We start from the raw sequence: 27,614 nt of genomic DNA, 5'->3' as shown, positions 1-27,614 counted from the left end.
GGGCTACGTGACAAGGGCTGCCCCGCAGCTCTCAGCCGCCAGCGTTCCCAGCCAAGGGTTTCCAGCCAATCTCAGTTCCTCGATCTTCCGAGGCTCCGCCTGCAGCCGAGCGGTCTGGGAGTTTTAAGGAAGGGGAAGTGTTGTGAGCCTATCGATAACTCTGGAATAGACTGCAATACCCTACGTCGCTGCAGTCAAACTCCCGCAGACTTCTGAGTAGATCGCTGAGCGATAGTTTCGGCAGCACCTCCTGGATTCTCAGTTTTGCTGGAGGCAGTAACCAGGCCCGCCCCGCCACCATGGTACGTTGAATCCCAATCTCTGGAAGTTTTAGGGCTGAGGTCCGGTGACTGGGGGATGATGAGCCACCTCTGCTGTCATCCTTAGCGCGGCCCGGGGCCACGAGACATGGGAGCCTCGGCAGACGGCAAGGCTCCGGCAGTGATTCAGCATCTCCGGCCTGGCCGGGCTAGGGGCTGCCAGTAGTCGGTGCGGCCTTTCCGCCGCCTTCGCTTCCCGTGGGGCCTTCGACACTTCCTTCTCAGTCAGCTAGATGAGTTTGCATTTCAGATTCCTTCAGTGGAGTAGATCCTGAGCGGTCCAGTATAGCTCCTAGTATCGGAGAGGAGAAGATAGGGATTTGGCTTGGAGGCCTCCCTGTACCCCCAGGTGTTCCTGGACCGCGTCCGTTTTCCTGGTGGGTCCGTCTGATTTATCTCTCCCCTAGACCTCGATTAGAAGAGACACTTTTCAATCCTTTTGTCCAATCACCTAGTTACAGATGAGTAAGCCGAGGCTGAGAGAGGAAGTGATGGAATCAGGGTTACAACATAGTGTTCTGGGTTTTCAGTTCTGTGTCTGCCATTCTAGCACTCAATCTCACTACCATGATAATTCTCCCCAGTACTGATAGACTTGTTATAGTAGTCTTTATAGCCGTAATGGTTCTATTGGTGCAGCTATTCGTATCCATCTCTAACTTTCTGAGGATGTTTTTGTTCATTCAATGTGAATATACAGACAGAGCACTTGTATATTTATAACTACAGTGAATGTTCAAAAATAAGTCATACATGTCTCTAATCATGAAGACAGAAAGGAACGTTTAATAAAGAACTGTGGGAGTATGTGTTAGTGGGATTTGGGAAGAAAAGGAGAAGACGTCAAGAGATGGACATTTAAGCTAACTTAAAGAAAACGAAGGCTTAACCATTTATTAGGGCCCAATAAAAGGGAGTAGCATAAGCAAAAATAGGCAAAAAAGTTGATTGTGAAATTTAGTAATTGAGCCTAAAGGGGGTGCTATGGAGGGTGTTAGAATAAGAAGTTGGAAAAATAGGACCCATTTAGATCTGCTTCTCCCTCTCCCACTAGTTTATGGCAAATGTAGAATTGGCTTGCATCTGAGTACAGTAGTAATATTCCAGTAAGACTGCATGAACAGAGTGCCTTAACATTGAAGGGAAACACAAGCATATTTCTTAATGAATGTTAAGAGTTGAGATTGGTAATGTTCTTCTATTAACAGGTCTTTTTTTCTTTTACTTTCAGTTTCGAAATCAGTATGACAATGATGTCACTGTTTGGAGCCCTCAGGTAAAATAATATTTTTAAACCATTTCTGTGAAGTGGCTTTTTGTGGCTGTAATGTATTTAGAAACTTGTGAGAGCGTAGGTTTGGGGAATATTGAATATAATTATTTTAGATGTTCCTAGAAGTGGCGTTTATAATTAAAGTAGGTTTCCTGATGGACCTAGAAGACATTATATTAAGTCAGAAACAGAAAAATATTTCATACTCTCACTTACATGTGGGATCTTTTGTTACAAAGGACAAATATATAGAGATAGAAAATAAAATAGTGGTTACCAGGGTAGGAGGGTGGCAGCTGGGAGGAAAAAAGAGGAGATACAAAGGATACAAAGTAGCAAGTATGTAGGTTGAGCAGGTGGAAAGATCTAATGTACCTGAAGACTCCAGTTGATAATGCAGGTAGTGCTTTGTATTCAGGATTTTTGCCAAATGAATAAATTATAGCTCTTGCCACAGCAGAGGAAAATGAGTAACTATGTGAGAAAATGGATGTGTTTATTCTGCTATAGTGACCCTACTATACATGTGTATCTTATAACATGTTGCATATCATAACTTAAATATATACAATAAAATTTATTTTAAAAGAAGTTTTTGGCCAGGCACAGTGGCTCATGCCTGTAATCCCAGCACTTTGGGAGGCCAAGGCAGGTAGATTGCTTGAGTCTTGGAATTCAAGACCAACCTGAACATGAAAGCCTGTCCCTAGAAGAAATACAAAAATTTCATGATCAACATGAGAGCCTGTGCCTAGAAGAAATACAAAGATTAGCTGGGCATGGTGTCACATGCCCATAGTCCCAGCTGCTGGGGAGGGTGTTGTGAGAGGACTGCTTGAGCCCAGGAGGCAGAGGTGACAGTGAACTGAAGATAACACTACTGCACTCCAGCCTAGGTGACAGAGTGAGAACCTGTCTCAAAAAAAAAAAAAAGTTTCTTGGTTTAAAAAATATCAGTTGAGATTTAGCTATGATTACCTGACATTTGGAAACTTTAAATTGATTTTTATTTATAAAAGGTCTTCTTGGCTTAGTTTGGCCAATAAAAAATAAATAAATGAAAGGTCTTCTAAGATGTGGTGTTTATTTTTTTTTTTTTCTTTAGGGCAGGATTCATCAAATTGAATATGCAATGGAAGCTGTTAAACAAGGTTCAGCCACAGTTGGTCTGAAATCAAAAACTCATGCAGTGTTGGTTGCATTGAAAGTAAGTAAAGTAATAAATAATGTCTTCCTCTATAGAAAACTATTAATGTAAATTTCCCCATAGACAGTAAGGTTGTAAACTTATTTTTACATCTTATGTCTCCATTTAGAGGGCACAATCAGAGCTTGCAGCTCATCAGAAAAAAATTCTCCATGTTGACAACCATATTGGTATCTCAATCGCGGGGCTTACAGCTGATGCTAGACTCTTATGGTAAGTATAATCATGAAAAATAAACACTGTTTTGATTCATAATTGATTACTCTTTTCTCAAAAAGATTCAGATAAGATATTTTAAGAAGTTGTCTGCCAGAATGCTTGTAAATTAAGATTATGAATACCTTGGTGGGTTTGAGTTTGTTATTAAATTATCTGTGTTTTTTGATCTCTGTAGGAGTAACTAATATTAGCACTTTTTACAAGTCACTCAGTAATATATTTGTTAATGCAGTGTATATTGTTTGATACCATATTATGTCTAAGAAGAGCTTGATACTTTTATCTGGTTTCTAAGGACAAGCTGAACCGTACTTGTTTTTTTTAATACATCAGTATTTAGTAGACATTTTTTTTTTTTTTTTGCAATGCTCAATACTGGATATTGCAGGGTATGCATAAGTGACTCAGAAATGGATCTTGTCTAAAGGAACTTAAAGGCAAGTTTATCTATAAATTCAAATCTAGTTTATAACAGATAAATTTCTGTGAGAGTCTGAGGAGACAGATTATGGTTGAAAGGCAATCCGTAAATGAAGAGGTAGGGCTTTGAAATCAGACAGATTGAGTTCTCGCTTTCACCACTTAGTATCAGATTGGGCTAAATACCTAAACACTGAATTTTTTTCCAGTGTTTTCTTTATCAAAGCTATTTTAAAATACTTTTTTATTTATTTATTTTTTTTGTGACAGAGTCTTACTCTGTTGCCCACACTGGAGTGCAGTGGCACAGTCTTGGCTCACTGCAACCTCTGCCTCCCAGGTTCAAGTGATTCTTCTGCCTAGCCTCCCAAGTAACTGGGATTACAGGCGCCTGCCACCACGCCTGGCTAATTTTTGTATTTTTTAGTTGAGACATGATTTTACCATGTTGGCTGGGCTAGTCTTGAACTCCTGACCTCAGGTGATCCACCCACCTTGGCTTCCCAAAGTGCTGAGATTATAGGGGTGAGCCACTGCACCCAGCCTATTTTTAATTATTTTAAATAGCCTACTGTAAAGCATTAACACAGTGCTTTTCAGGTATTATGTGAGTGTGTTGTGGGTGGCAGGTAGTTAGCCAAAACCAATCTCTTAAATTTGTGAATTTGATTAGGAAAGAAATAATATAAATTATAAGGGTGGGCCTGGCACAGTGGCTCATACCTGTAATCCCAGCTCTTTGAGAAGCTTAGGGCCAGGAACTTGAGACCAGGGTAATGTAGCGAATCTCCATCTCTACAAAAAATTTTAAAACTTAGCTGGTTGTGGGGCCGCGTACCTGTTGCTCTTAGCTATTCAAAAGGCTAAGGTGAGAGGATTGGGTGAGTCCATAACTTTGAGGTTGCAGTGAGCTATGATAGTGCTACTGTACTTAAGCCTAGGCGATAGAGTGAGACTTTAGTCTAAAACAACAGCAGCAGCAAAAGCAGTGTAAATAGTGATGCCATTGTTTAAGAATTTAAAGTTACTCAACCAGTCCCTTGCTCTAAGTTAGCAATATAATGACACCCTAAAGGGTTTCCACCTACTCCTCAAAGTGGAAAATGTATTATATTATCAAACACTTTATTTAACCCAGTTTATAAAGTATTGCCATGCCAACACATAATCAACATGAAAACTTCATTCATGAGCTATTGCACGTTCTTAGGTACTAAGTCTTTGAAACTTGACATGCTATTTTGTACTTGGAGTACATCTCAATTCAGTATAGCTACTTTTCAAGGGCTCCACAGCCACATGCAATTATTGCCTGCCATATTGGGCAGTATACTTTTAGACAGTGTTGGGAAATGGACTTAAATATAAATACTGAACAAATAGCTTGGTTCCTGTAGTCAACATGTGATGATCAGATGTGATGTACACATATGCTGGACAAAGCAACATTGAAAGAAAGGGGCATATTCATTTCTTGTTGATCTTTATAGGCATGAATTCTCTTTTCCCCAATGGTAACCTTGCTTGAATTTCATCAGATTTAATGGTGAGACTCAGCGGCTAGTGTCCAGTATCTCCTCTAGAGTGCTTCTTATGAATATAAGTAACAGTGGCAGGTACATGTAAAGATGCCCTCTGCTGTGATTTCTATTTTTTACAGTTGCTCTATTGGGGAAATGTTAGTCTGCTTTCAAGAAAAAAGGACAGAGTAGATACTCTATGCTGGTTTAAGACCTAGAATTAAGACAAACTTGTTGACAGTGGTAAGGATAAGAGAAGAGGGATTACTCTTTTTCTCTTGTTCAACCTTCTCTTCTCTGTTCTGTAAGTGCTTTAAGACAAATATTTCCTAGAGCTAAAAAATATTTCAGTGTTTTTTAAAAACCTTGCCAGGCGTGGTGGCTTATGCCTGTAATCCCAGCCCTTTAGGAGTTAGAGGTGGGTAGATCACAAGGTCAGGAGATCGAGACCGTCCTGGCCAACATGGTGAAACCCCATCTCAAAAACAAACAACAACAACAAAAAACTTTATGTGGCTCCAGAGTTTGACACAAAAATGTGCCCCCGCAGGCATGTCTTTCTTACCTTCTGTCTTCATTATATGGTTGTGATCCATGTAAACGCTTGGAAGAATGCAAAGTGAAATCAAACAATTTAGATTGGAATCGTTGTTTGTAATTTGAGATTACTAAACTTTTTTTGTTTCTTTCAGTAATTTTATGCGTCAGGAGTGTTTGGATTCCAGATTTGTATTTGATAGACCACTTCCTGTGTCACGTCTTGTATCTCTAATTGGAAGCAGTATCCTTTTTATGTTAATATTTATGGATATGAACTTTGAAGCGTTTTGATATTTGTGTTAATTATCATAGGAATATGATAATAACATGACATAGGTAAGATTGTGAAAACTTTAAAACAATTTGGGTAGCTCTTTCATTAGCCTGTATAAGCAATTTATATTTGCTAGACATAAATAAACCCAACTTCAGGGAAATTATCCAAGCATCTTTTTAGAGGGGATTTAAAGTTTCTCAATGGTTCTAGATGTCCCAAGAAATCCCAAGTTTTACCTGGGAAGAATTATTTTGCTGGCACTCTTAGATTTGGTAGAAAGGCAAACATTTTATATTAGGCCAAAGATAGAGAATCCTATTTTATTCTTTCTCTGGTGGATTATGCAACAATTAAGGAAGAAGCCAGAAACCTTTGTTAATAATGTATACTTTGAAAATAAAGATAGTATAGGCCGGGCACAGTGGCTCAAGCCTGTAATCCCAGCACTTTAGGAGGCTGAGGCAGACAGATCACCTGAGGTCAGGAACTCGAGACCAGCCTGACCAACATAGAGAAATCCCCTCGCTACTAAAAATACCAAAAAGGCATGGTGGCACATGCCTTTAATCCCAGCTACTCAATAGGCTGAGGCAGGAGAATTGCTTGAACCCAGGAGGTGGAGGTTGCAGTGAGCAAAGATCGTGCCAGCCTGGGCAACAAAAGTGAAACTCCACCCCGTCCCCACCAAAAAAAAAGAAAGTAAAGAATAGTTCATTCCTTGTTAAAACAAGCTCTTAACTAGTCTAAGAGACCCAGATACCAACACAACGATATGGCCGGAGACCTTATGGTGTTGGGCTGCTTATTGCTGGTTATGATGTAAGTTCATTGATTATTATATTTTAATGATTTTTTTAACTAACTAGAAATTTTTATAATTTTTAGCTCAACCAAAGTAAATAATTATGTGGTGTATTTATTTCTGTTTGTAGGATATGGGCCCTCACATTTTCCAAACCTGTCCATCTGCTAACTATTTTGACTGCAGAGCTATGTCCATTGGAGCCCGTTCCCAATCAGCTCGTACTTACTTGGAGAGACATATGTCTGAATTTATGGAGTGTAAGTGATAGCCTTGCCCTTTTTTTTCCTCTTCCAGTTTATATAGTAAATAAACATAATACCCTAAATGCATAAAACTATTAGTCTTTTTTTTTTTTTTTGAGACGGAGTTTCGCTCTTGTTACCCAGCCTGGAGTGCAATGGCACAATCTCGGCTCACCGCAACCTCCGCCTCCCGGGTTCAGGCAATTCTCCTGCCTCAGCCTCCTGAGTAGCTGGGACTACAGGCACGCACCACCATGCCCAGCTAATTTTTTGTATTTTTAGTAGAGACGGGGTTTCACCCTGTTGACCAGGATGGTCTCGATCTGTTGACCTCGTGATCCACCGGCGTCGGCCTCCCAAAGTGCTGGGATTACAGGCTTGAGCCACCGTGCCTGGCTAAAAACTATCAGTCTTTTAGAAATAATTTAAAAAAAAATTTAGGCCCATGAAGAGTTTATTGTTTCTGTCACATAGACTAGTTTTAACTTCTGGTTATCACAGTAGTTTCAATCACAAGTAGAACTTTTTCAAAATATAAATATGTCCCCAGCCTTGAAAATTCTTGATTAAATTGGTCAGAAGTGTGCCCTGTAGAGTGGAGAGTGGACAACCATTGTACTACCTGCCAGTTTTAAGTTCTGTTCACTTTTAGTTTTTTGTGAGTCTTTTCTTATTTTAAGCCAAAGACATTTCTGCTTTAGTAGTCTATAAACAAGAATTTAAAAGGCAGTGTAGCTGTGGCAAAAGAAGGTAAAAGAGCTAAGATGTTATGACAGGGCAGGTTTTCAAGTGCTTTGCTTTGCATTGGAAGGAGGGTATTGGGTTTTTACATTTACTTGTTTCATTTGTTTTCTGGTGACATAGTATTCTTTGGAGGAAATATCTGGGGCTTAGTGAATGCAGAGAAAAATAGTTTAATTAACATTACTTGGCCAGGCTGGGATTAGTGGCTCACGCCTATAATCCCAGCACTTTGGGAGGCTGAGGCGGGTGGATCACCTAAGGTCAGGAGTTCAAGACCTGGCCAACATGGTGAAACCCCATCTCTATTTTAAAAAAAAAAGAGAGAAAAGAAAAAGAGAAACGTTACTCAAAGCAAACCATTGTAGAATGACAATAGGTTTAACTTTGGGAAAAGAGTATTCCTTGGACAAATAAGCTTGGTAAATGCTGGCAAAGTTTAACATTTTAAATTATAGTAAATAGATTAGGGGTCCCCAAGTTTACCCCTAAATTTGGAGATTTGCTAGGACTTAAAGCACTCACCATATAGATGTACTCCCAGGTAAGACTTACAACAATAAAATAACAATACATAGGTGGATCATTAAGGAAAAATACAGTTGAGAGGAATCTATATGCAGGCTTCCTTATGCTCTTTCCTTCCCTCAAGGAGTCACAGAGTACACTTGCAGCAATATGTATGTGATGTTTCTGCCAAGGGAAGCTCATTAGAAACTCAGTGCCCAAAGTTTGAGAACTGGTCATATCAGCACCCTCTGCCTAGCACATTTCAATCTGGATAGAAAATTACTAAAGATTGCAATAAATCTATAGATAATTTTGGGGAGTACTGCTACTTCAATGATATAAGGCATTTGATCCATGAACATGGAATATCTTCATTTATTTAAGTATGTAATTCTTTGGTTGTTTTTTTTTTCTTTTTTTTTGACAATCAGTTTGAGCTTATGAGGTTGCTTAGGTTAGCCTTGAATTTATGACCTCGCCTCGCAAGCGTCACGACCTCCGGCAGGAGCCACTTTTGCCCCCCTCTTTTTTTTTTTTTTGAGACAGAGTTTCATTCTTGTTGCCCAGGCTGTTCAATGGCATGATCTCATCTCACTGCAACCTCCGCCTCCTGGGTTCAAGTGATTCTTCTGCCTCAGCCTCCTGAGTAGCTGGGATTACAGGCATGCATCACCACACCTGGCTAATTTTGTATTTTTAGTAGCAACGGGATTTCTCCATGTTGGTCAGGCTGGTCTCGAACTCCTGACCTCAGGTGATCTGTCAACCTTGGCCTCCCAAAGTGCTGGGATTATTGGTGTGAGCCACCATGTCTGATCAGGTGTTTAATTATTTCACTGAAGTTTTGTAGTTTTCAGTGTACGAGTCATATTTGTCTTAGAAGTACTTTATTGTTTTCGGTGCTGTTGTGAATAGAATTGTTTTTTTAATTTCAATTGCATATTATTCATTTCAACTATGTAGAAATACAATTGATTTTTTTGTATATCAGTCTTGATGCTGCAGTCTTGCTGAACTTGTTTATTAATTCCAGTCATTTTTTTTTTTATAGATTCTTTATATCATGTCATCTGGGAATAGAGATAGTTTTACTTTCTCCTTTCTAATTGCCCTGGCTAGAACCTCTGGTACAATGATGAATGGAAGTTGCATGAACAGACATTCTTTTTTTTTTCCTCAACTTAAGGGAAAAGCCTTTAGTCATTCACTGTTAAGAATGATGTTAGCTGTCAGCTTTTTGTAGATGCCCTATATGAGACTGAAGAGATCCTTTCAATTACTAGTTTGTGTTTTTATTATGCAAGGATTTTAGGTTTTATCACGTGCTTTTTAGGCATGCAGGTTTTCCCCCTTCTATTAACGTGTGTTACACTGACTTTCTGTTGTTAAACTAACTTTTCATTCTTGGGATAAATCTTGCTTGTGTATGGTAGATAATTTTTTTTTATGTTGCCAGGTTCAGTTTGTGGTTTTTTGTTTGTTTAGGTTTTTTTGCATCTGTATTCCGGTCTGTGGTTTTCTTTTCTTGTGATGTCTTTGTTCTTGATATCAATACTGGCCACACTGAATAAGTTGGAGACTCCTTTTTACAGTGAGCAAATATAGGGACTAGGATTCTACAGAACATATTCCACTAAACTTTGAGTTCTATAATTTGTAGTCGGGATTTTGATTTGACCTAGCAAAAGAGAAGATCAGAATTGTGACAAAAATCATGAGTGCTTTCATTAAATAAAATAATAGGCAGCAATGTCATAGAATGCTGTTTAGAGATTATATGTCTAGCATTAAACTTGGCTGTTTTTCTTGTGATAAGTTTAGTGTGTAACTAAAAATCACAATTTCAGGCTGTAGATCTGATAAATAAAAGAAGCTTAGCATAACAAGCAAATTAAGAAATAATTGTTAATTTATTACATACAGGCAATTTAAATGAACTAGTTAAACATGGTCTGCGTGCCTTAAGGGAAACACTTCCTGCAGAACAGGACCTAACTACAAAGGTAAATATTATCTTTTCCAATTGTAGATATTAACATTACAGTTTAAACCTTTATTGCATAAATGTAATGGAGTATATATACCACATTCTTTAATTTGGGATATGATTTTCTTGGCTTTTTTTTTTTTTTTGATTTTTTATTGGATTATAGGTTTTGGGGTACATGAGCAGAGCATGCAAGACAGTTGCGTAGGTACACACATGGCAGTGTGCTTTGCTTTTCTTCTCCCCTTCACCCACATTTGGCATTTCTCCCCAGGCTATCCCTCCCCACCTCCCCCTCCCACTGGCCCTCCCCTTTTCCCCCCAATAGACCCCAGTGTTTAGTACTCCCCTTTCTGTGTCCATGTGTTCTCATTTTTCATCACCCACCTATGAGTGAGAATATGCGGTGTTTCATTGTCTGTTCTTGTGTCAGTTTGCTGAGGATGATGTTCTCCAGATTCATCCATGTCCCTACAAACGACACAAACTCATCATTTCTGATTGCTGCATAATATTCCATGGTGTATATGTGCCACATTTTCCCAATCCAGTCTATCATCGATGGGCATTTGGGTTGATTCCAGGTCTTTGCTATTGTAAACAGTGCTGCAATGAACATTCGTGTACATGTGTCCTTACAGTAGAACGATTTCTAGTCTTTTGGATATATACCCAGTAATGGGATTGCTGGGTCAAATGGAATTTCTATTTCTAAGGCCTTGAGGAATCGCCACATTGTCTTCTACAATGGTTGAACTAATTTACACTCCCACCAACTGTGTAAAAGTGTTCCTTTTTCTCCACATCCTCTCCAGCATCTGTTGTCTCCAGATTTTTTAATGATCGCCATTCTAACTGGCGTGAGATGGTATCTCAATGTGGTTTTGATTTGCAACTCTCTGATGACCAGTGACGATGAGCATTTTTTCATATGATTGTTGGCCTCATATATGTCTTCTTTCGTAAAGTATCTGTTCATATCCTTTGCCCACTTTTGAATGGGCTTGTTTGTTTTTTTCCTGTAAATCTGTTTGAGTTCTTTGTAAATTCTGGATATCAGCCCTTTGTCAGATGGGTAGACTGCGAAAATTTTTTCCCATTCTTTTGGTTGGCGATCCGCTCTAGTGACTGTTTTCTTCTTTTGCCATGCAGAAGCTGTGGAGTTTCATTAGGTCCCATTTGTCTATTTTGGCTTTTGTTGCCAATGCTTTTGGTGTTTTGTTCATGAAGTCCTTGCCTACTCCTATGTCCTGGATAGTTTTGCCTAGATTTCCTTCTAGGCTTTTTTTTTTTAAACAAATATTTATATATATTGAGCATGTACCATGTGCAGGCACTTTCTAGTCATTGAAAATATTGTAAACACAACAAATACCTTGTTCTTCATGGAACATAGATCCTAGTAGGGAAAGATAGACAGTATATACATAAGTACATTATATAGTATATTAGAAGGGGCTAAATGCTATGTAAAAATTTTTTTAAAGGGTTAAAAAGAGAAAGAATGGCCAATTAGGTGAAGGTAGATGTAATTTAAAATAGGTGGACAAGGATATCCTCACCAAGAGAGCAATTTGAAGACAAGATAGAAACGAGGTAAGTGAATGTGAGCTATGCAGATGTCTAGAGCGTGATTATTCTAGGAAACACAAATGCAAATTCAAGGCAAGGAGGCCAGTAGTGATGGGATCAGTGATCAAGAGGAAGAGGAAAAGGAAAGAAATCAGAGAGGTAATGGAGGTCTTGTAAGCCATTGTGGGTACTCTGCATTTTACTGAGTCGGCTATTAAAAGTTTGAGCAGAGGAATACCATGATTTGGTTTAGGTTCTAGGACAGTCACTCTGGTTGCCATTTTAACAACAGATTGTGGGAGATAGGTAGATAGATAGTGGGCTATGAATAGAAATAGTTTTAAGGCTACTTAGGTAATTCATGTGACAGATGATAGAGATTGGAGCAGAGTAAGTTAAAGATGAAGAGTAGTGGTTTAATTTTGGATATCTTTTGAAATTACAGCCAAAAAGGTTTGCTAATAGATTTGTTGTAGGATGTGAGGGGGAATGTCTCCAAGTTTTGGGGCCTGATTAATTGAAAAGAAAAATTTATGATTTACTGAGATGAAGAAGACAGTGGGAGGAACAGGTTTTAGAGTAGGCGTTGGGGAGGAAGATCAGGTAGTCAGTTGTGGACATATAAAATTTGAAATGCCTTATTGTCCAATTGACGGTACAGAGTAGGCAGTTATAAGCAATCCCTGGAGTTCCATGGAGAGTGGTCCAATCTATACTTCAAATTTCTGAAATCTTTGTATAGAAATGGCATTTAGAGTCTGGACTGGAAGAGATCCCTAAAGGAATTGAATAGTTTGGCAAGCATTGTGAGGACTGAACCAAGAACACTCTAACCTTTAGCAACTGGGAGATGAGTAGATACTGGCAAATAAGACTGAGAAAAATGGTCAAAGAAGGAGGAAAACTTGGAAAATGAGGCATTTTTAGAGGCAAATGAATAAACTTTCAAGGAGGAAGGGCCATGAAGTTGTCACTGAGGACTTGACAAAACAGCCTTAATGGAATGATAAGGCAAAAACTTGATAGGAGTGGAATCAGGAGAGAATGGTAGAAGAGGAATTAGAGATAGCTCTTTGGAGGATACTTTCTGTTGATGGTCCATAGGAATGGAGTGGTGACTGGAAGAGAAGAGAGTAAGGAATTGTTTTGTTTTGTTTTTTAAGATGGAAGAAATTACATCACGTTTGCTGCATGATTTTGAGAGTAATCCAAGTAAATTTAGGGAAGCATTTACATAGGAAAAATAATGAGAAAGTTGTTAGCGCAATGTCCTTTAATAGTACATAGGTAGAAGGGTTGGCCCTAGAGAGGAAATTGTAATGGGAAAGGAGAGAATCTAGGGATATAGGTACAGGAAAGAGTGGATACAGTGGGAGCTTGTGAAAGTTCTCTTCCAGTTGCTTTTGTTTTCTCAGTAATACAAGAACAAGGTTTTCAGCTGCAAACAGCTTGGAGAATGTTAGAAGTGTCCAAAAGTAGGGGAGAATAAATGATGTAGGAACTGGTATAGTGGGATCCAGGAACCACTAAGGCCTACTTCAGGTTAATGATCATTAGTTAAAGTAAGATTAGTCAGTCTTATAAAGCCATTTTGTTATAGTGATTGGATAATTATTGTTTAATATCAACGTGAAGACTTTATAGCCTGCATAATCTTTTTTTTTTTTTGAGACAATGTCTTGCTCTATTGCCAGGCGCCAGGCTGGAGTGCAGTGGCGCGATGTCAGCTCACTGCAGCCTTCGCTTCCTGGGTTCAAGCAATTCTTCTGCCTCAACCTCCCAAGTAGCTGGGACTACAGGCGCGTGCCACCATGCCCAGCTAATTTTTGTATTTAAGTAGAGACGGGGTTTCACCATGTTGGCCAGGATGATCTCGATCTCTTGACCACGTGATCCGCCCGCCTTGGCCTCCCCAAAGTCCTGGGATTACAGGTGTGAGCCACCACGCCCGGCCGCCTGCATAATCTTTTTAAAAAAATGTTTCTTGATAACATAGATCTTTGGAGTTACTCATGATAATCAAAAGTGAGTATTAATATTAAATCTGCTAATGACAAGGGTCTGCTAGTTTCTTTTTTCCCCTACACATAAGTAGTTTTTAAAGTTTTATTCAAGTGCTATAATAAATTCTTATTCTGCTTTGTTCACTCAATATTTTATCATATATATTTTTTCTCTTAATTATTTTATTTTTATGATTTTTTATCCCTCAGAATGTTTCCATTGGAATTGTTGGTAAAGACTTGGAGTTTACAATCTATGATGATGATGATGTATCTCCATTCCTGGAAGGTCTTGAAGAAAGGCCACAGAGAAAGGCACAGGTATATAATCATAACACAAGAGGCTTTAGTTCTATTGTAAGATTCCGTTATTACCACAACTGTGTTTGTAAATTTTCCATTTTGTCATAAATATTGAAATGGGCCCATAATTCAAATAGCAATTGGGAAATTAAGAACTGAGTAAAGTTAAATATTGAGGGGACAATGATATCCATAAACACAGAAAGGGAGAAGCATTGATTATTTGGTTATCTATTGCTAGTTAATAAGCTACCCCAAAACTTAGGGGCTTAGAACAACAAACACTACTTCTCATAATTTTGCGGCTGACTAGGACTTAGCTGCAGGGTTCTTTGCTGGTTTAACCTGGGATCTCTCAATTGCAGTCATTTGTAGGGTGCAACTGGAAGACCCAAGATAACTTTAGTCCCATGTCTTCTTTACTCACACCTTCTAGGTGTCTTAGAGGAGCATCTAGAAGGCAGGGACCTCTTCTAGGATGACTGAGCCTCTGTCCATGTAGTCTCAGGGCCGCTTCTTCAGCAGGGTCTCTCTAGTATGTTGGCAACTCAGGGCTTGCAAAAGTCAGAAGTGAAAGTTGCCAGACATTCTTAAGGCTGAGACACAGGACTGGCACATCATCACCTGTACACATTCTGTTTGTTAAACTGTGTCACTGGCCGGACCCAGATTCTGTCTGAGCGGAGACTGGGAGAAATATTCACTGGGGGCCAGCTTTGGACACTAAGATGGCTCTTCATAAAGAGAAAAGCATCAAGAAATGAATCTCAGGTTAAATATGGGTCTTTTTGCTGGATGTTTAGAATACATATTTGCTATTTATAGATGCTTATTTGATACCTGTGTAATTGAAAGTAAAAAAGAATCTAGTATGGAAATTTCTATAGCATGTGTTTTTTCCAACTTGAAAAGGATATTGTTGGTACTGTTTGGGGGAGCAAGATTTGTAGTATTTAAACTGTTTTTGGTAAAAAAGTAGCACTGTTGGGAAGCATGCTGTGAAATAACACAGAGTTTAGTAAAGGGGTAAAGAATGTCTAAAAAGTGCTGATTGTATTTTAAGCATAGTAGTGATAATATAAGGAAAGTTTTTACTCCTGAGCAATACAAAGTACAATAAAATGGTAGAATTGTTCAATGCTGTTTAGGTTTTCAGAACTGCGAAATGATATATACAGTTACCTTTGAACAGTGTGAGGAATAGTAGTAGCAAACCCCATCACAGTAGAAAATCCACATATAACTTTTGACTCCCAAAATCTTCTGATAGCCTGCTGTCGACTGGAAGGCTTACCAATAACATAAACAGGCAGTTAACACATATAGATTAGTTTCTTTTTTGTTCTTTTTTAAGACAAGGTCTTGCCCTCTTGTCCATGCTGGGGTGCAGTGGTGCCATCATAGCTCACTGCAAGGTCGAATTCCTGGGCTCAAGTGATTCTCCCATCTCACCTCCCTCCACCCCCCTCGCCACCAAGTAACTGAGACTACAGGTGCGTGCCACCATGCCCAGCTAATTTTTTTTTTGTATTTAGTAGAGATGGGATCTCACTGTGTTGCCCAGGCTGTTTTCAAATTCCTGGGCTCAAGTAATCCTCCTGCCTCGGCATCCCAGAGTGTTGGGATTGCAGATGTGAACCGCTGCATCCGACCAAATAGACTAGTTTCTACATATATTTTATGCATTCATGGCATACCTTTTTCTTATTTATTTTTTATTTCTAGGCTACACAGTTGGTCTGCTAGTTTATATTTATTGGGGGAAAAAAAAAACTTCACCCTAAACAATGTTAGAATAAAAGCAAACAAAAAAGAAAAAAAATCTACATGCCAGTGGACCCTCACTGTTTAAACCTGTGTTGTTCAAGGGCTAACTGTATTTTTTTTTAATAAAAAAATATTCACCTCAAATCATGAGTACTCAAGGAGAAAAAAAAAACTGCTCAGAAATGTTAATGGGACAGTGAACTAAAACTGAGTATTCAGAATATCTCTTTACCTCTTTTTCTCCATTTTTTATAATGTAATATTTGTGATTAGATGTATATATTGATCAGGTGTTCATTTTACATGTATTCTTTTTTCTTTCCCTGTTAAGCCTGCTCAACCTGCTGATGAACCTGCAGAAAAGGCTGATGAACCAATGGAACATTAAGTGATAAGCCAGTCTATATATATATTATCAAATATGTAAGAATACAGGCACCACATACTGATGACAGTAATTATACTTTGAACCAAAAGTTGCAGACTAGTGGAATGCTATGTTTTAGGTATCAGTCCAGATGTGAGTTTTTCCTAGCAACCTCACTGAAACCATACAGTGGAATACATTTGTCTTTGAAAGGGTCTGTATAATCATTTTCTAGAAAGTATGGGTATCTGTACTAATGTTTTTATATGAAGAAAATAGGTGTCTTTGTGGTTTTAAACACAACTTTGAAATAAAATTGTTTCACCGCCCTGGTATATTGGGTTTTTGTTTTTTCAAGTACCTTCAACTATATATAGTGGTATGGGATTACAACTGATCATTTGCCAAATTAAATTGCCTTATTTTTAGTGATGGAGAAAAATAATACCTCTTATCTATCATAGCCTTATAACAATTCTCCAGTGTATGGATTGGCTTCCTAAGAATCTGTGGAGATTTGGTTTAGAATATAAGTTTCAGGGTTCAACCGTGGTGATTCTAATTAAAACCTAAGAAACCACCACTTCCTGACATAAACATCAGTTATCATATGAATGGTTTTCTTTCCAACCAGCAGATGGCAGTAGTTGTAGCTCTGGTCTTTGTAGGGAACTTCTGCAAAAATAACACTTGGGAAATTTGAATCCCAAACCTTTTATCCGCTCCAGTCCCACTCCAGCATGATTTTAAGCTGCCTTCTTTTATTCCCATGAGTGGTATACTCAGGTGTTGCAGAACAATTTTTATCTTGAACCATGCAAAATGAAATTAAAGGAAATCTGATTAAAAAAAAAAAACAACTCATAATCCAAAATTTGGCTGCTGACATCTAGAGGAGTTATTTTATTTTCTGAGATAATACATCTTTCTGAAGAGAAGTTCATTTATAGATGGTAACCTATTTTAGACCTATTTCTAATTAGCTACTACTGGCTTTGGGCAAGTTACTTAGCCCTATTTTAAGGAAACCCTTTGGAGAATCATAGTGAGGGTTAAAAGGGAGAATCTATGTGATGACACCTTTTAAGCTCTAAAATTTATAAAATGTTATTTTTTCCCCCAACTTTTCTTAAATCTTAAAAAGCCTTAGTAGGTTTAAATCTCTCTGATTTCTTAGAGAGTGGTAACAGTACCCCTGGGAGTCTTATTAAGGAAAAGATGTCTTAAGTAGTCTTATTAAGGGAAAGAAGTCTTAAGTACTAGAATGTGTGAGATGTCAGTTTCTTCAGCAGTGGCCTCAAGAATCTACCATGTAAGCTTGGGAGTTAGACGCAAGTACCATGTGGCTATTTGACCTACAGTGGATTGCATCAAGCACATGTAACTTTACACACCACACACACACACACACAAATGGTAAACTCAGGAACTCCCACCTGCCTCCACACTCGGTATGTAGTCTGGGGAGGGAGCATAGTGGGAAATTTAATAATCTGCCCTTTACTTAGGCCGTTCTCTCTTCCATTGAGCCTTCCACTGGGTAAGCCTCTATCTTCACTGAATGATTCTGTTGTTTAAAGACATTGTGGCCAGGCGCAGTGGCTCATGCCTGTAATCCTAGCACTTTGGGAGGCCAAGGCAGGCGGATCACCTCAGGTCAGCAGTTTGAGATCAGCCAGGCCAACATGGCAAAACTCCATCTCTACTAAAAAATACAAAAAATTAGCTGGGCATGGTGACGTGTGCCTGTAATCCCAGTTACTCAGGAGGCTGAGGCAGGAGAATTGCCTGAACCCAGGAGGTAGAGGTTGTGGTGAGCCGAGATCGTGCCATTGCACTCCAGCCTGGGTAACGAGCAAAACTCCATCTCAAAAAAAAAAAAAAAAAAAAAAATTATCTAGGCATGGTAGTGTGCACCTGTAGTCTCAACTACTTGGGAGGCTGAGGCAGAAGAATTGCTTGAACATGGTTGGCACAGGTTGCAGTGAGCCAAGATCGTGCCACTCCTCCAGCTTAGCCAGGTGACAAGAGTGAGACTCCCTCTCAAAAAATAAAGATATTGTATGTTTATCATTGTGGAACATGCACGTGTTCCACAAATGCAAACCATTAGTTGGCTTGTATTCAGCTGAAAAAATTATTGTACTTCAGGAGCAATTTAAGTAATTTTTTCAATGTGACTTTTAGTCATATACTGACTTTAGAACTTAAAATACTCCCCACTTCAGTAATACTCAACCCCACTGTATATAGAGTTCATCGTGATGCCCTTTCATGTTTTAGTTTGTTGTACTCAGCATATTCCATTTACTCTTTTGAATAATTACAAACAGTAAAATTCCTAATGATGTTTTATAAAGCCTGTCACTTTGATACAAAGATACTCAATTCACCTGGAATTTATTGAGCATGTATATGTGCAGCTCTGAAGAACTGGCATGGAATAAAAGGCAGTGGCTGGGTGTGTTGGCTCACACCTATAATCCCAACACTTTGAGAGGCCAAGGTGGGAGGATTACTTGAGCTCAGGAGCTCAAGACCAGCCTGAACAATATAGTGAGGCCCCCATCTCTACAAAATTTTTAAAAGTTAGCTGGGCATGGTAGTACACACCTGTAGTCCCAGCTACTCAGGAGGCTGAAGTGGGAGAATCGCTTGAGCCAGAGTTCGAGGCCACAATGAGTTATGATCACACCACTGTATTCTGGCCTGGGTGACAGAGTGAGACTCTTGTCTCAAAAAAGTAAAAATAATAAGTAAACTAGATAACAGGATTCAGGTCCGAGTTCTAACTCTTTGGCCATTACATGATTTCGGGCAAGTTCCTATTCTCTAGGCCTTGACTTCTTAGATACCACAATTTCTATGGTCCTTGATCTAATAACAGGGTCTTTGCATTTATAATTTAAAAGGCATTCAAAGTGATACAGTTACATCTTAGAGTAAAAAAGCCCAAAACAAAATGCATTTTACAACTGGTCAGGAAAAGTTAGTTAGGCCAATATTAAGGTCCCGATACACATTTAAGTAGCTTTGTACTTAAGAATATATACACTGCCAATGACAATTTTAGGATCAGATCTACATAATATGTAAAACATTACATTGTCTTGCTTTTTCATATTTAGTACTTTGCTTAATGACTTGGGTTATGAGAAACCTCAAAATTATTCTGTAACAAAGTGAACCTCTGAGGCAAACGAAGTCTGTATGGTTTAAGTCCTACACTATGATGACCCTAAACTGAGCCTTCTTACTGTATGCTAGTTTTTATACCATTTTTGGTCTCATTTCTTGCGGACAGATTGTCACTTCTTGGTAAGTCAAGTGGGCTTGGAAACCAGATAACTGCATTTGTAAAACTTCCATGTTAAAAATGAATACACAGGTTGGGCGTGGTGGCTCATGCCTGTAATTCAGCACTTTGGGAGGCCAAGGCGGGCAGATCATGAGGTCAGGAGATCGAGACCATCCTTGCTAACACGGTGAAACCCTGTCTCTACTAAAAAAATAAACAAAATTAGCTGGGTGTCGTGGCACACGCCTGTATCCCAGCTACTTGGAAGCCTACAGCAGGAGAATTGCTTGAACCTAGGAGGTGGAGGTTGCAGCGAGCCGAGATTGCATCACTGCACTCCAGCCTGGGTGATAGAGCGAGACTTCTGTTGTACATACATCTTGGACTGATCTCAAGGGAATCATGCTGAGTAAAAACAATTCAGTCTCAAAAGATTATATTGTATAATTCCATTTATATAACATTGAAATGATAAAAAATAATAGAGAATTATTAGTGGTTGCCACAGGTTGGGGAGGGAGGTGGCTATGGCTAACAAAGGACAGCATGAGAATCCTTGTGATGGAATTGTTCGGTGTCTCAACTGGGTTGGTGATCACACACATACAACCATGATTTTAAAAAAATGTCTAAAAGTAAATATAAAAACAAGTGCATGTAAAACTATTGAAGTCTGTATAAGGTTTGGTGAATTACATCTGTCAATTTCCTGAAACTGATATTGTACTATAACTATGCAAGATGTACCATTGGGAAAAACTGGGTAAAGAGTATATGGGATCTCTGTATTCTTGTCACTCTACAATTAAGATTAAATGTTTTTAAAAATGAAAGCACAGAATCACAGGGGGTCAATTAAAGTGCTGTCAACACATGGCCTTTGTGATACATTTTGTGTGCTCAAAGAATTTATAGTTTGCTTGATGTTTCTAAAAAGAGAAATCTCAAAAGAGCTAGATCCTGCATAAATGAGGTACTTTTTGTGTTCTATCTCCCTGAGATGAACCTGTTAATTAGGGCAGTTTATGTCAGACCTGTTTTTATTCACAATATTTTTCTTAAGCTTTAAAATATTTTTTTAATTAATAATTGTTCATAAAGCCTTTTTGAGGGGAGGGGGGATGTAGGGGTGGGGCGTGCTATGGAACCTCTAATGGTCAAAACCGAAAGTACTATGGCTGATTGCAGCTGTAACAATTAGGTCTTTGTAGATATGTAAAATCCTTTAAAACAGTGACTGTCTCCCTTTATGCATAAAATTTTTTTTCTAATCTACTGGGTGCTCAGAAAGGATCACGAAAGACGTCAGTATTAAATAAAGAGCAGAAATTATACCAATGTGACTTTCGATGTTCAAATAACTCCAGCCCTTCCTGCAATAGAGGCAGATTTAAACTACTAGCGATTTAAGGACGGAAATGGATTTTAATCTAGTGATCATTAATAAAATAACTGAAATTACTTTCCCAATAGTATTAGTTACTTTCCCCGTTTATTAGCAGGTGAGCAAGAAAAAGGATTCCTGGGTTTCCACTTTCCAGTCGTGAGCTCTTTTTCACGGGAACACAGCCCTGTAAAAGTTTCCCTCTCTCCAAGCACTTCCTCGCCTTGACTGTTACTGTAAGAAGGAACGATTTCCAGTTAGCTTTTAAATGAGACAGTGCTTAATTCAGCGCTTGGCTTGCAGGAAAAACTATAAAATAAGTGGTTTCATTGCTCTGCGGCCTAATCCACCCCTAGACGAGAGAAGAGGAAGAAAATAGGGTATACTTGAAGCGCGCAAGTGATGCACAAAGAAAGCATGTCCTCTCCGAGTCGCCGTAGGTGCTAGGTGGCTGTAGCTTCCGTCGTTACCCCACCCACTTCCACGTCAGCCGAGGACTCTGGAGCCGCTACCGCTGCTGCGGGTTGGAGTTGGAGTAGACGGGTCCGCTGCTGCCCTACTGCCCCTCGGAGCCTGGTAGTGGGCCACAAGGCTCCAATCCCTGACGCGTGGTGGGTCGGGCAGAGTCGGAAGAACTGGCTCTCCAGATGGAAGATGAGGAAGGGGAGCAACTAGGCCGCTTGCGTCTGGGCCTGGCAAAGGGGACCGGGTGGGGGTGGGGGACTAGGAAGCTCCGAGTCCGACGCTCCATCCCGCCCTCTGTATTGGCCAGGGGTCTTTTCCCTCCCAAGACCCTGAGGCTTACCCTTTCTGGCCGAGGCCTGCTTTGCTATAGGAAGGGGAGGATGAAGCGAGTGGGCCGAGGTGGGAGTTTCACGCGCAGATTAAGGGACCCGCAGACAACAGTCGGAACCCACCAGGGACCGCGATAAAGCGCTTTAGGGTTTTGGCAGAGTATTCAGGCACAAGGTCTCTTAACTTGAGCATGCTGATTGTGTGTTGTGTAAAAAATCTTATGTTCCATAACATTGTGGGGTGGGGCTGGGGGACTGTCACAGCACCGTGGGTCTTCATTCTGCTGTACAACATTCTCAAACACCGGACCGGGATGCGATGAGGGAGTGATAGAAAATATATCTTATGCTGGAGCTGACAGTGTGGTTTTTACTAAAATCTGTTTTTATGGGAACACGATATAGATTGACCTGTCCTTTCTAATACTTTAAAGATCACCATAATTTCTGGTTTGTGGGTTAAAAAAAAATGTCATGATATCCCTGTGTTTATTTTTCTAGATTTTCTGACATCCTTAAATCTTAAATCGAGGACTGATTATAATATAACCGGAAATCATGACGGCTGCTGAGAACGTGTGCTACACGTTAATTAACGTGCCAATGGATTCAGAACCACCATCTGAAATTAGCTTAAAAAATGATCTAGGTAAATTTTGATATAATTTTGAAAATGAAATGAAAAAAGGAAAAAAAAATAAAAACCTCATATTTCATATTCTTTTATAATTAGAAATGCTTAATTTTTGTCTAAAGTTTTTCTAGGATCTCTTCAATGGACCTTTTATTAAAAATGTGAATTTCTTTAGACTAAATATTGGTTGTTTGAAATAGAACATCTCAGTTTAAGTAAAGCTAAAGAAATTGTAATAGTTTAGATAGTCCTCAAAACGTCCTAATTTTTGTGCGGCTCAATATATTATACTTAATGTAACTAATGATTTTTTCTAGGCATCAGGTCGAGGATGTCTATTGGAATATATTAATTCCATCCTGCACTTAACTTCATATTACTTAGCTTGTAAAACCAAAATAAGTTTGTTCTTTGGGTTATAAAGAAATTGTAATAAGTTTAGATATTCCTCAAAATGTCCTAATTATTATGCAGTTTGATATATTATATTTAATGTAGCTGATTTTTTTTCTAGGCATCAGGTTGAGAATGTGTATTGGAATATCTTATTTCCATCGTGCACTTAACTTCATGTTACTTAGCTTGTAAAACCAAAAGAACTTTGTTGTTTGGGTTATGCACCCAAACAGTTAACACTGGAATAAACGTGTTTTCCAGTAAGGTTTAACTTTTCATTTTTTTAACCATTTTTGCAAATAAGAAAAGAACCATATTTCTGAATTTTACTTTTTAATGTTTAATTTGTGTGGGTACACAGTAGGTATATATATTTATGGGGTACATGAAATGCTTTGATACAGGCATGCAGTGCATAATTGCATCATGGAAAATGGATTATCTATTCCCTCAAGCATTTATCCTTTGTGTGACAATCCAATTATATATATTTTTAGTTATTTTTAAATGTATAATTAAATTATTGACTGTAGTTACCCTGTTGTGCTATCAAATATTGGGTCTAACTTATTTTTTCTAACTTTTTTTTAATACTCATTAACCATTCCTACTTCCCTCCCACTACCCTTCCCACCTCTGATAACCATGTTTTTACTCTATCTCCATGAGTTTGTTTTGATTTTTAGCTTCCACAAATAAGTAAGAACATGTGAAGTTTGTTTTTCTGTGCCTGATTTGTTTCACGTAACATAATGACCTCTAGTTCCATCCTTGTTGCAAACTACAGGATCTCATTCTTTTTTATGGCTGAATAGTACTCTATTGTGTATATGTACCACATTTTCTTTATCCATTTATCTGTTGATGGACACTTAGGTTGCTTTCAATTTTTGACTGTTGCAAACAATGCTGCAACAAACCGGAGTGCAGATATCTCTTTGATGTACTCATTTCCTTTCTTTTGGATATATACCCAGCAGTTGGATTGCTGAGTCATGGTACTCTATTTTTAGTTTTTTGAGGGCCCCCAACTGTTCTCCATAGTGGCTATACTAATTTACGTTCTCACACAAAAAAAATGTATGAGGGTTCCCTTTTCTCCATATCCTCTCCAGCATTTGTTATTGCTTGTCTTTTGGATAAAAGCCATTTTAACTGGGCTGAGATGATATCTCATTGTAGTTTTGATGTGCATTTCTCTGATGATCAGTAATGTTGAGTACCTTTTCATATGCCTGTTTGCCATTTGTATGTCTTTTTTTGAGAAATGTCTGATCAAATCTTTTGCCCATTTTAAAATTAGATTATGAGATTTCTTTTCTTCCTATAGAATTGTTTGAGCTCTCAGGTGCAGTGGCACGTGCATGTAGTCCCAGCACTTGGGAGGCTGAGGCTGGAGGATCGCTTGAGTCCAGGAGTTCTGGGCTGTAGTGTGCTGCTATGCTAATGGGGTGTCCGCACTATGTTCGGCATCAATATGGTGACCTCCTGGGAGCGGGGGACCACCAGGTTGCCTAAGGAGGGGCTAACCAGCCCAGGTAGGAAATAGAGCAGGTCAAAACTCCCTTGCTGATCAATAGTGGGATCGTGCCTGTGAATAGCCACTGCACTCCAGCCTGGGCAGCATAGCAAGACCCCATCTCTTAAAAAAAAAAAAAAAAAAAAAGAATTGTTTGAGTTCCTTATGTATTCTGGTTATTAATCCCTTGTCAGATGGGTAGTTTGCACATATTTTCTCTTATTCTGTGGGTTGTCTCATTACTTATGTTGATTGCTTCCTCTGCTGTGCAGAAGCTTTTTAACTTGATTTGATCCCATTTGTCAATTTTTGCTTTGGTTGCCTTTGCTTGTGGGGTATTACTCAAGAAATTTTTGGCCAGACCAATGTCCTGGAGATTTTCCCCCATGTTTTATTATAGTAGTTTCATAGCTTGAGGTCTTAGATTTGTCTTTAATCCATTTGATTTTATTTTAGTATAAGTTGAGAGATAAGGGACTAGTTTCTACATTAACTTGGTTAGGAACCAGAAATCTAAACTATTGCCTTCAGTCTGAGATCCAGAGATAAATGACTTGAGCAAAGACAGCTTGTTTGTGGCAGAGCCAGGTGGAGAACTCTTGTCACTTGGGTTTGTACTTTTATTACCATTGCTGACAGTGAAGTAAGAAGGTACGTTTTATTTTGTTAATTGGTTTTAAATTTATGTGATAAGTTTTCTTTTGAAATAATCGTGCTTTTTTTTTCTAATTTTTGATTCAGAAAAAGGAGACGTAAAGTCAAAGACTGAAGCTTTGAAGAAAGTAATCATTATGATTCTGAATGGGGAAAAACTTCCTGGACTTCTGATGACCATCATTCGTTTTGTGCTACCTCTTCAGGATCACACTATCAAGAAATTACTTCTGGTATTTTGGGAAATCGTTCCTAAAACAACTCCGGATGGGAGACTTTTACATGAGATGATCCTTGTATGTGATGCATACAGAAAGGTAAACCAAATTATAATTATTTCTGAATATTGCTTTGAATTTAATTGTAAGATTGGTAGAATGGGCTTTAATTTTTAAAATTGATTCTTTGATAAGAGGTAAGTTGTAGAGATTTAGAATTAAAGGTGTGAAAGTTATTGTAGGAAGTTTTATTGTTACTCTTTTCAGACATTTTCTATGCATTTTATGTGTATATATTAAAAAACAGAGACACATTTAAGACATTGATGAGATAGATAAAGATTGATTCAGTCGACAAGAATATGAAGGAAGTTGGTAATCTAGGTTTTTGTCAAGCTTATTTTGATTTTTTTCATTGGAAAGGTTTGCATTAGAATTTTCTTTTTGTAAAAAGCTGAAACTCAGCATTTCATATTTAAATTTTTATATCAGGATCTTCAACATCCTAATGAATTTATTCGAGGATCTACTCTTCGTTTTCTTTGCAAATTGAAAGAAGCAGAATTGCTAGAACCTTTAATGCCAGCTATTCGTGCATGTTTGGAGCATCGACACAGCTATGTTAGAAGAAATGCTGTTTTGGCCATCTATACCATCTATAGGTAAATAAAGATACTGCTTTTGCTTCGTTCTGTGAGGACTGTTTAGTCTTACTCTTTTAGACTAGTGGTTCCAAAGTGGTTGCTTACAGACTGAATATAGCTTGGAGATATGTTTTGTTTGACCAGCACTATATGTTTTCTTATTATCAACATTGAAAAGTCAAAAGATCTGGCAGCACTGGCCTTAATTTTCCACATGACAACATTCTGCTGAAATTGAATAACAGCAACCCCCATTAAATAAGTTATATACTCTCCAGTTTATGACTGCCTGTCATTCTCAACCATATTACTCCAAGACACTTTATATGTTCACTTGCATAGTCTCTATAGGCTTTGAACTTTTGACCTTGTTTTAGAATTCTTTTTGTGGAATGTTGGTGTTTTCTTTTTACCATTAGAAGCTTTGAGGAGGGAACTTTTTATTTTTTTATTGTTATTTTTATTTTTATTTTATTTTTTATTTTTGAGACGGAGTTTTGCTCTTGTTACCGAGGCTGGAGTGCAATGGCGCGATCTCGGCTCACCACAACCCCCGCCTCCCGGGTTCAGGCAATTCTCCTGCCTCAGCCTCCTGAGTAGCTGGGATTACAGGCACACGCCACCAGGCCCAGCTAATTTTTTGTATTTTTAGTAGAGACAGGGTTTCACCATGTAGACCAGGATGGTCTCGATCTCTTGACCTCGTGATCCACCTGCCTCGGCCTCTTAAAGTGCTGGGATTACAGGCCTGAGCCACCGCACCCAGCCCTTTTTTATTTTTAATTGTATTTTAGGTTTTGGGGTACATGTGAAGAACATGCAAGATTGTAGGTACACCGTGGCAGTGTGATTTGCTGCCTTCCTTCCCTTCACCTATATCTGGCATTTCTCCCCATGCTCTCTCTCCCCAACTCCCCATTCTCTGCTGTCCCTCCCCTATTTCCCCCCAACAGACCCCAGTGTGTAGTGCTCCCAAGGAGGGAACTTTTTAAATGAGAAGGGCTACAGTTCTGATTCCAATTTTTAGCTCAAGATTGTGGATTTTTGTTTGTTTTTATTCATTTTGTTTTGAGACGGAGTTTCGCTCCCGTTGTTCAGACTGGAATGCAGTGGCGTGATCTCAGCTCACAGCAACTTCCATCTCCCAGATTTAGGTGATTCTTCTGCCTCAGCCTCCCAAGTAACTGGGATTACAGGCACCCACCACCATGCCCAGCCAAATTTTGTTTTTTTTAGAGACAGGGTTTCACCATGTTGGCCAGGCTGGTCTCAAACTCCTGACCTCAAGTGATCCACTCACCATAGCCTCCTAAAGTGCTGGGATTATAGAGATGGGCCACCATACCTGGCTGAGATTTTGGGTTTTTTTTTTTTTTTTTTTTTTTTTTTGAGAGAAGGAAAGAAAAAAAAAATAATAAGTAAAGGAGCGGAAGAAAGGAAGAGAAAGAGGGAGAGTAAATGGAAATATTGCTTTATTTTGAAAAAAATTGGGTATTAATAATGGCCAATCAATGTTTCATTTAAACTAATGGGTAGGTGTGATGTGGTATTGACAAGAATGTATATTTTGTGTATTTGAAGTGGAGAGCTCTATAAATATTTATTAAGTTTACTTGTTCTGGATCTGAGTTTGAGTCCTTGATATCCTTATTAATTTTCTGTCTCATTGAATCTAAGTCTCCTATCTGGGTGTTAGGATCGTTAGCTCTTGTTGTTGCATTGATCCTTTTACCATTATATCTTTGTTGCTTTAAAATCTATTTTATCTGATACAAGAATTGCAACTCCTGCTTTTTATTTATTCATTATTTATTTTTGCTCTCCATTTGGTTGGTAAATCTTTCTCCATCCCTTTGTTTTGAGTCTTTGTGTATCCTTGCAAGTGAAACAGATTTTGGGTTTTTAAACCAATTTAAGGAACCAGTTAGATGAAGCTAGAATGCTCAGTTTTTACAGTCACAGGTGTCAATCCATTAAGAACTACAATGTCATTTTTTTGG

General features: G+C 38.6%; 2 protein-coding genes across 5 annotated transcripts in view; both read left to right on the top strand.

The window, feature by feature from the left end:
- The first annotated feature begins 214 nt into the window (after nucleotides 1-214).
- On the top strand, nucleotides 215-16,408 carry PSMA1 (proteasome 20S subunit alpha 1). 2 transcript variants are annotated; one of them, XM_002754987.5, is made up of 10 exons: nucleotides 215-302; nucleotides 1,552-1,596; nucleotides 2,699-2,800; nucleotides 2,910-3,013; nucleotides 5,652-5,740; nucleotides 6,525-6,595; nucleotides 6,709-6,838; nucleotides 9,998-10,077; nucleotides 13,847-13,957; nucleotides 16,038-16,408. In XM_002754987.5, exons 1-10 carry the CDS (start codon nucleotides 300-302, stop codon nucleotides 16,092-16,094), a joined length of 792 nt encoding a protein of 263 aa, XP_002755033.1. In that variant the 5' UTR covers nucleotides 215-299; the 3' UTR covers nucleotides 16,095-16,408. The 2 variants fall into 2 exon arrangements, with proteins under 2 accessions (XP_002755033.1, XP_078196748.1); XM_078340622.1 differs by having other exon boundaries at nucleotides 215-697.
- Nucleotides 16,409-21,232: 4,824 nt separating this feature from the next.
- Nucleotides 21,233-27,614, top strand: part of COPB1 (coat protein complex I subunit beta 1) — a 46,974-nt gene continuing 40,592 nt past the window's right edge. Inside the window, exons 1-4 of one of the 3 annotated variants that reach the window (XM_002754985.5) lie at nucleotides 21,233-21,331; nucleotides 22,051-22,198; nucleotides 24,840-25,069; nucleotides 25,463-25,632. In XM_002754985.5, the coding sequence (XP_002755031.1) occupies nucleotides 22,108-22,198; nucleotides 24,840-25,069; nucleotides 25,463-25,632 (491 nt within the window). In that variant the 5' untranslated portion in view covers nucleotides 21,233-21,331; nucleotides 22,051-22,107. Of the gene's footprint in view, nucleotides 21,725-22,050; nucleotides 22,199-24,839; nucleotides 25,070-25,462; nucleotides 25,633-27,614 lie in introns of all 3 variants that reach the window. The other 2 variants (XM_002754986.4, XM_035265895.3) reach the window with 2 other exon arrangements.

Source organism: Callithrix jacchus, chromosome 10 (assembly GCF_049354715.1).
Source record: "Callithrix jacchus isolate 240 chromosome 10, calJac240_pri, whole genome shotgun sequence".
In the NCBI taxonomy this organism is placed as follows: Eukaryota; Metazoa; Chordata; class Mammalia; order Primates; family Cebidae; genus Callithrix; species Callithrix jacchus.
The sequence above is the reverse complement of the archived record's forward strand: the minus strand, read 5'-3'. Positions and strand labels throughout refer to the sequence as shown.

Bases quoted from the DNA above. Each gene is read 5' to 3' on its own strand.
- PSMA1 (XM_002754987.5), top strand. The intron at 5,741-6,524 runs GTATCCTTTTTA...AACTAGTCTAAG, and splicing joins TGTATCTCTAATTGGAAGCA to AGACCCAGATACCAACACAA. The intron at 6,839-9,997 runs GTAAGTGATAGC...TATTACATACAG, and splicing joins TATGTCTGAATTTATGGAGT to GCAATTTAAATGAACTAGTT.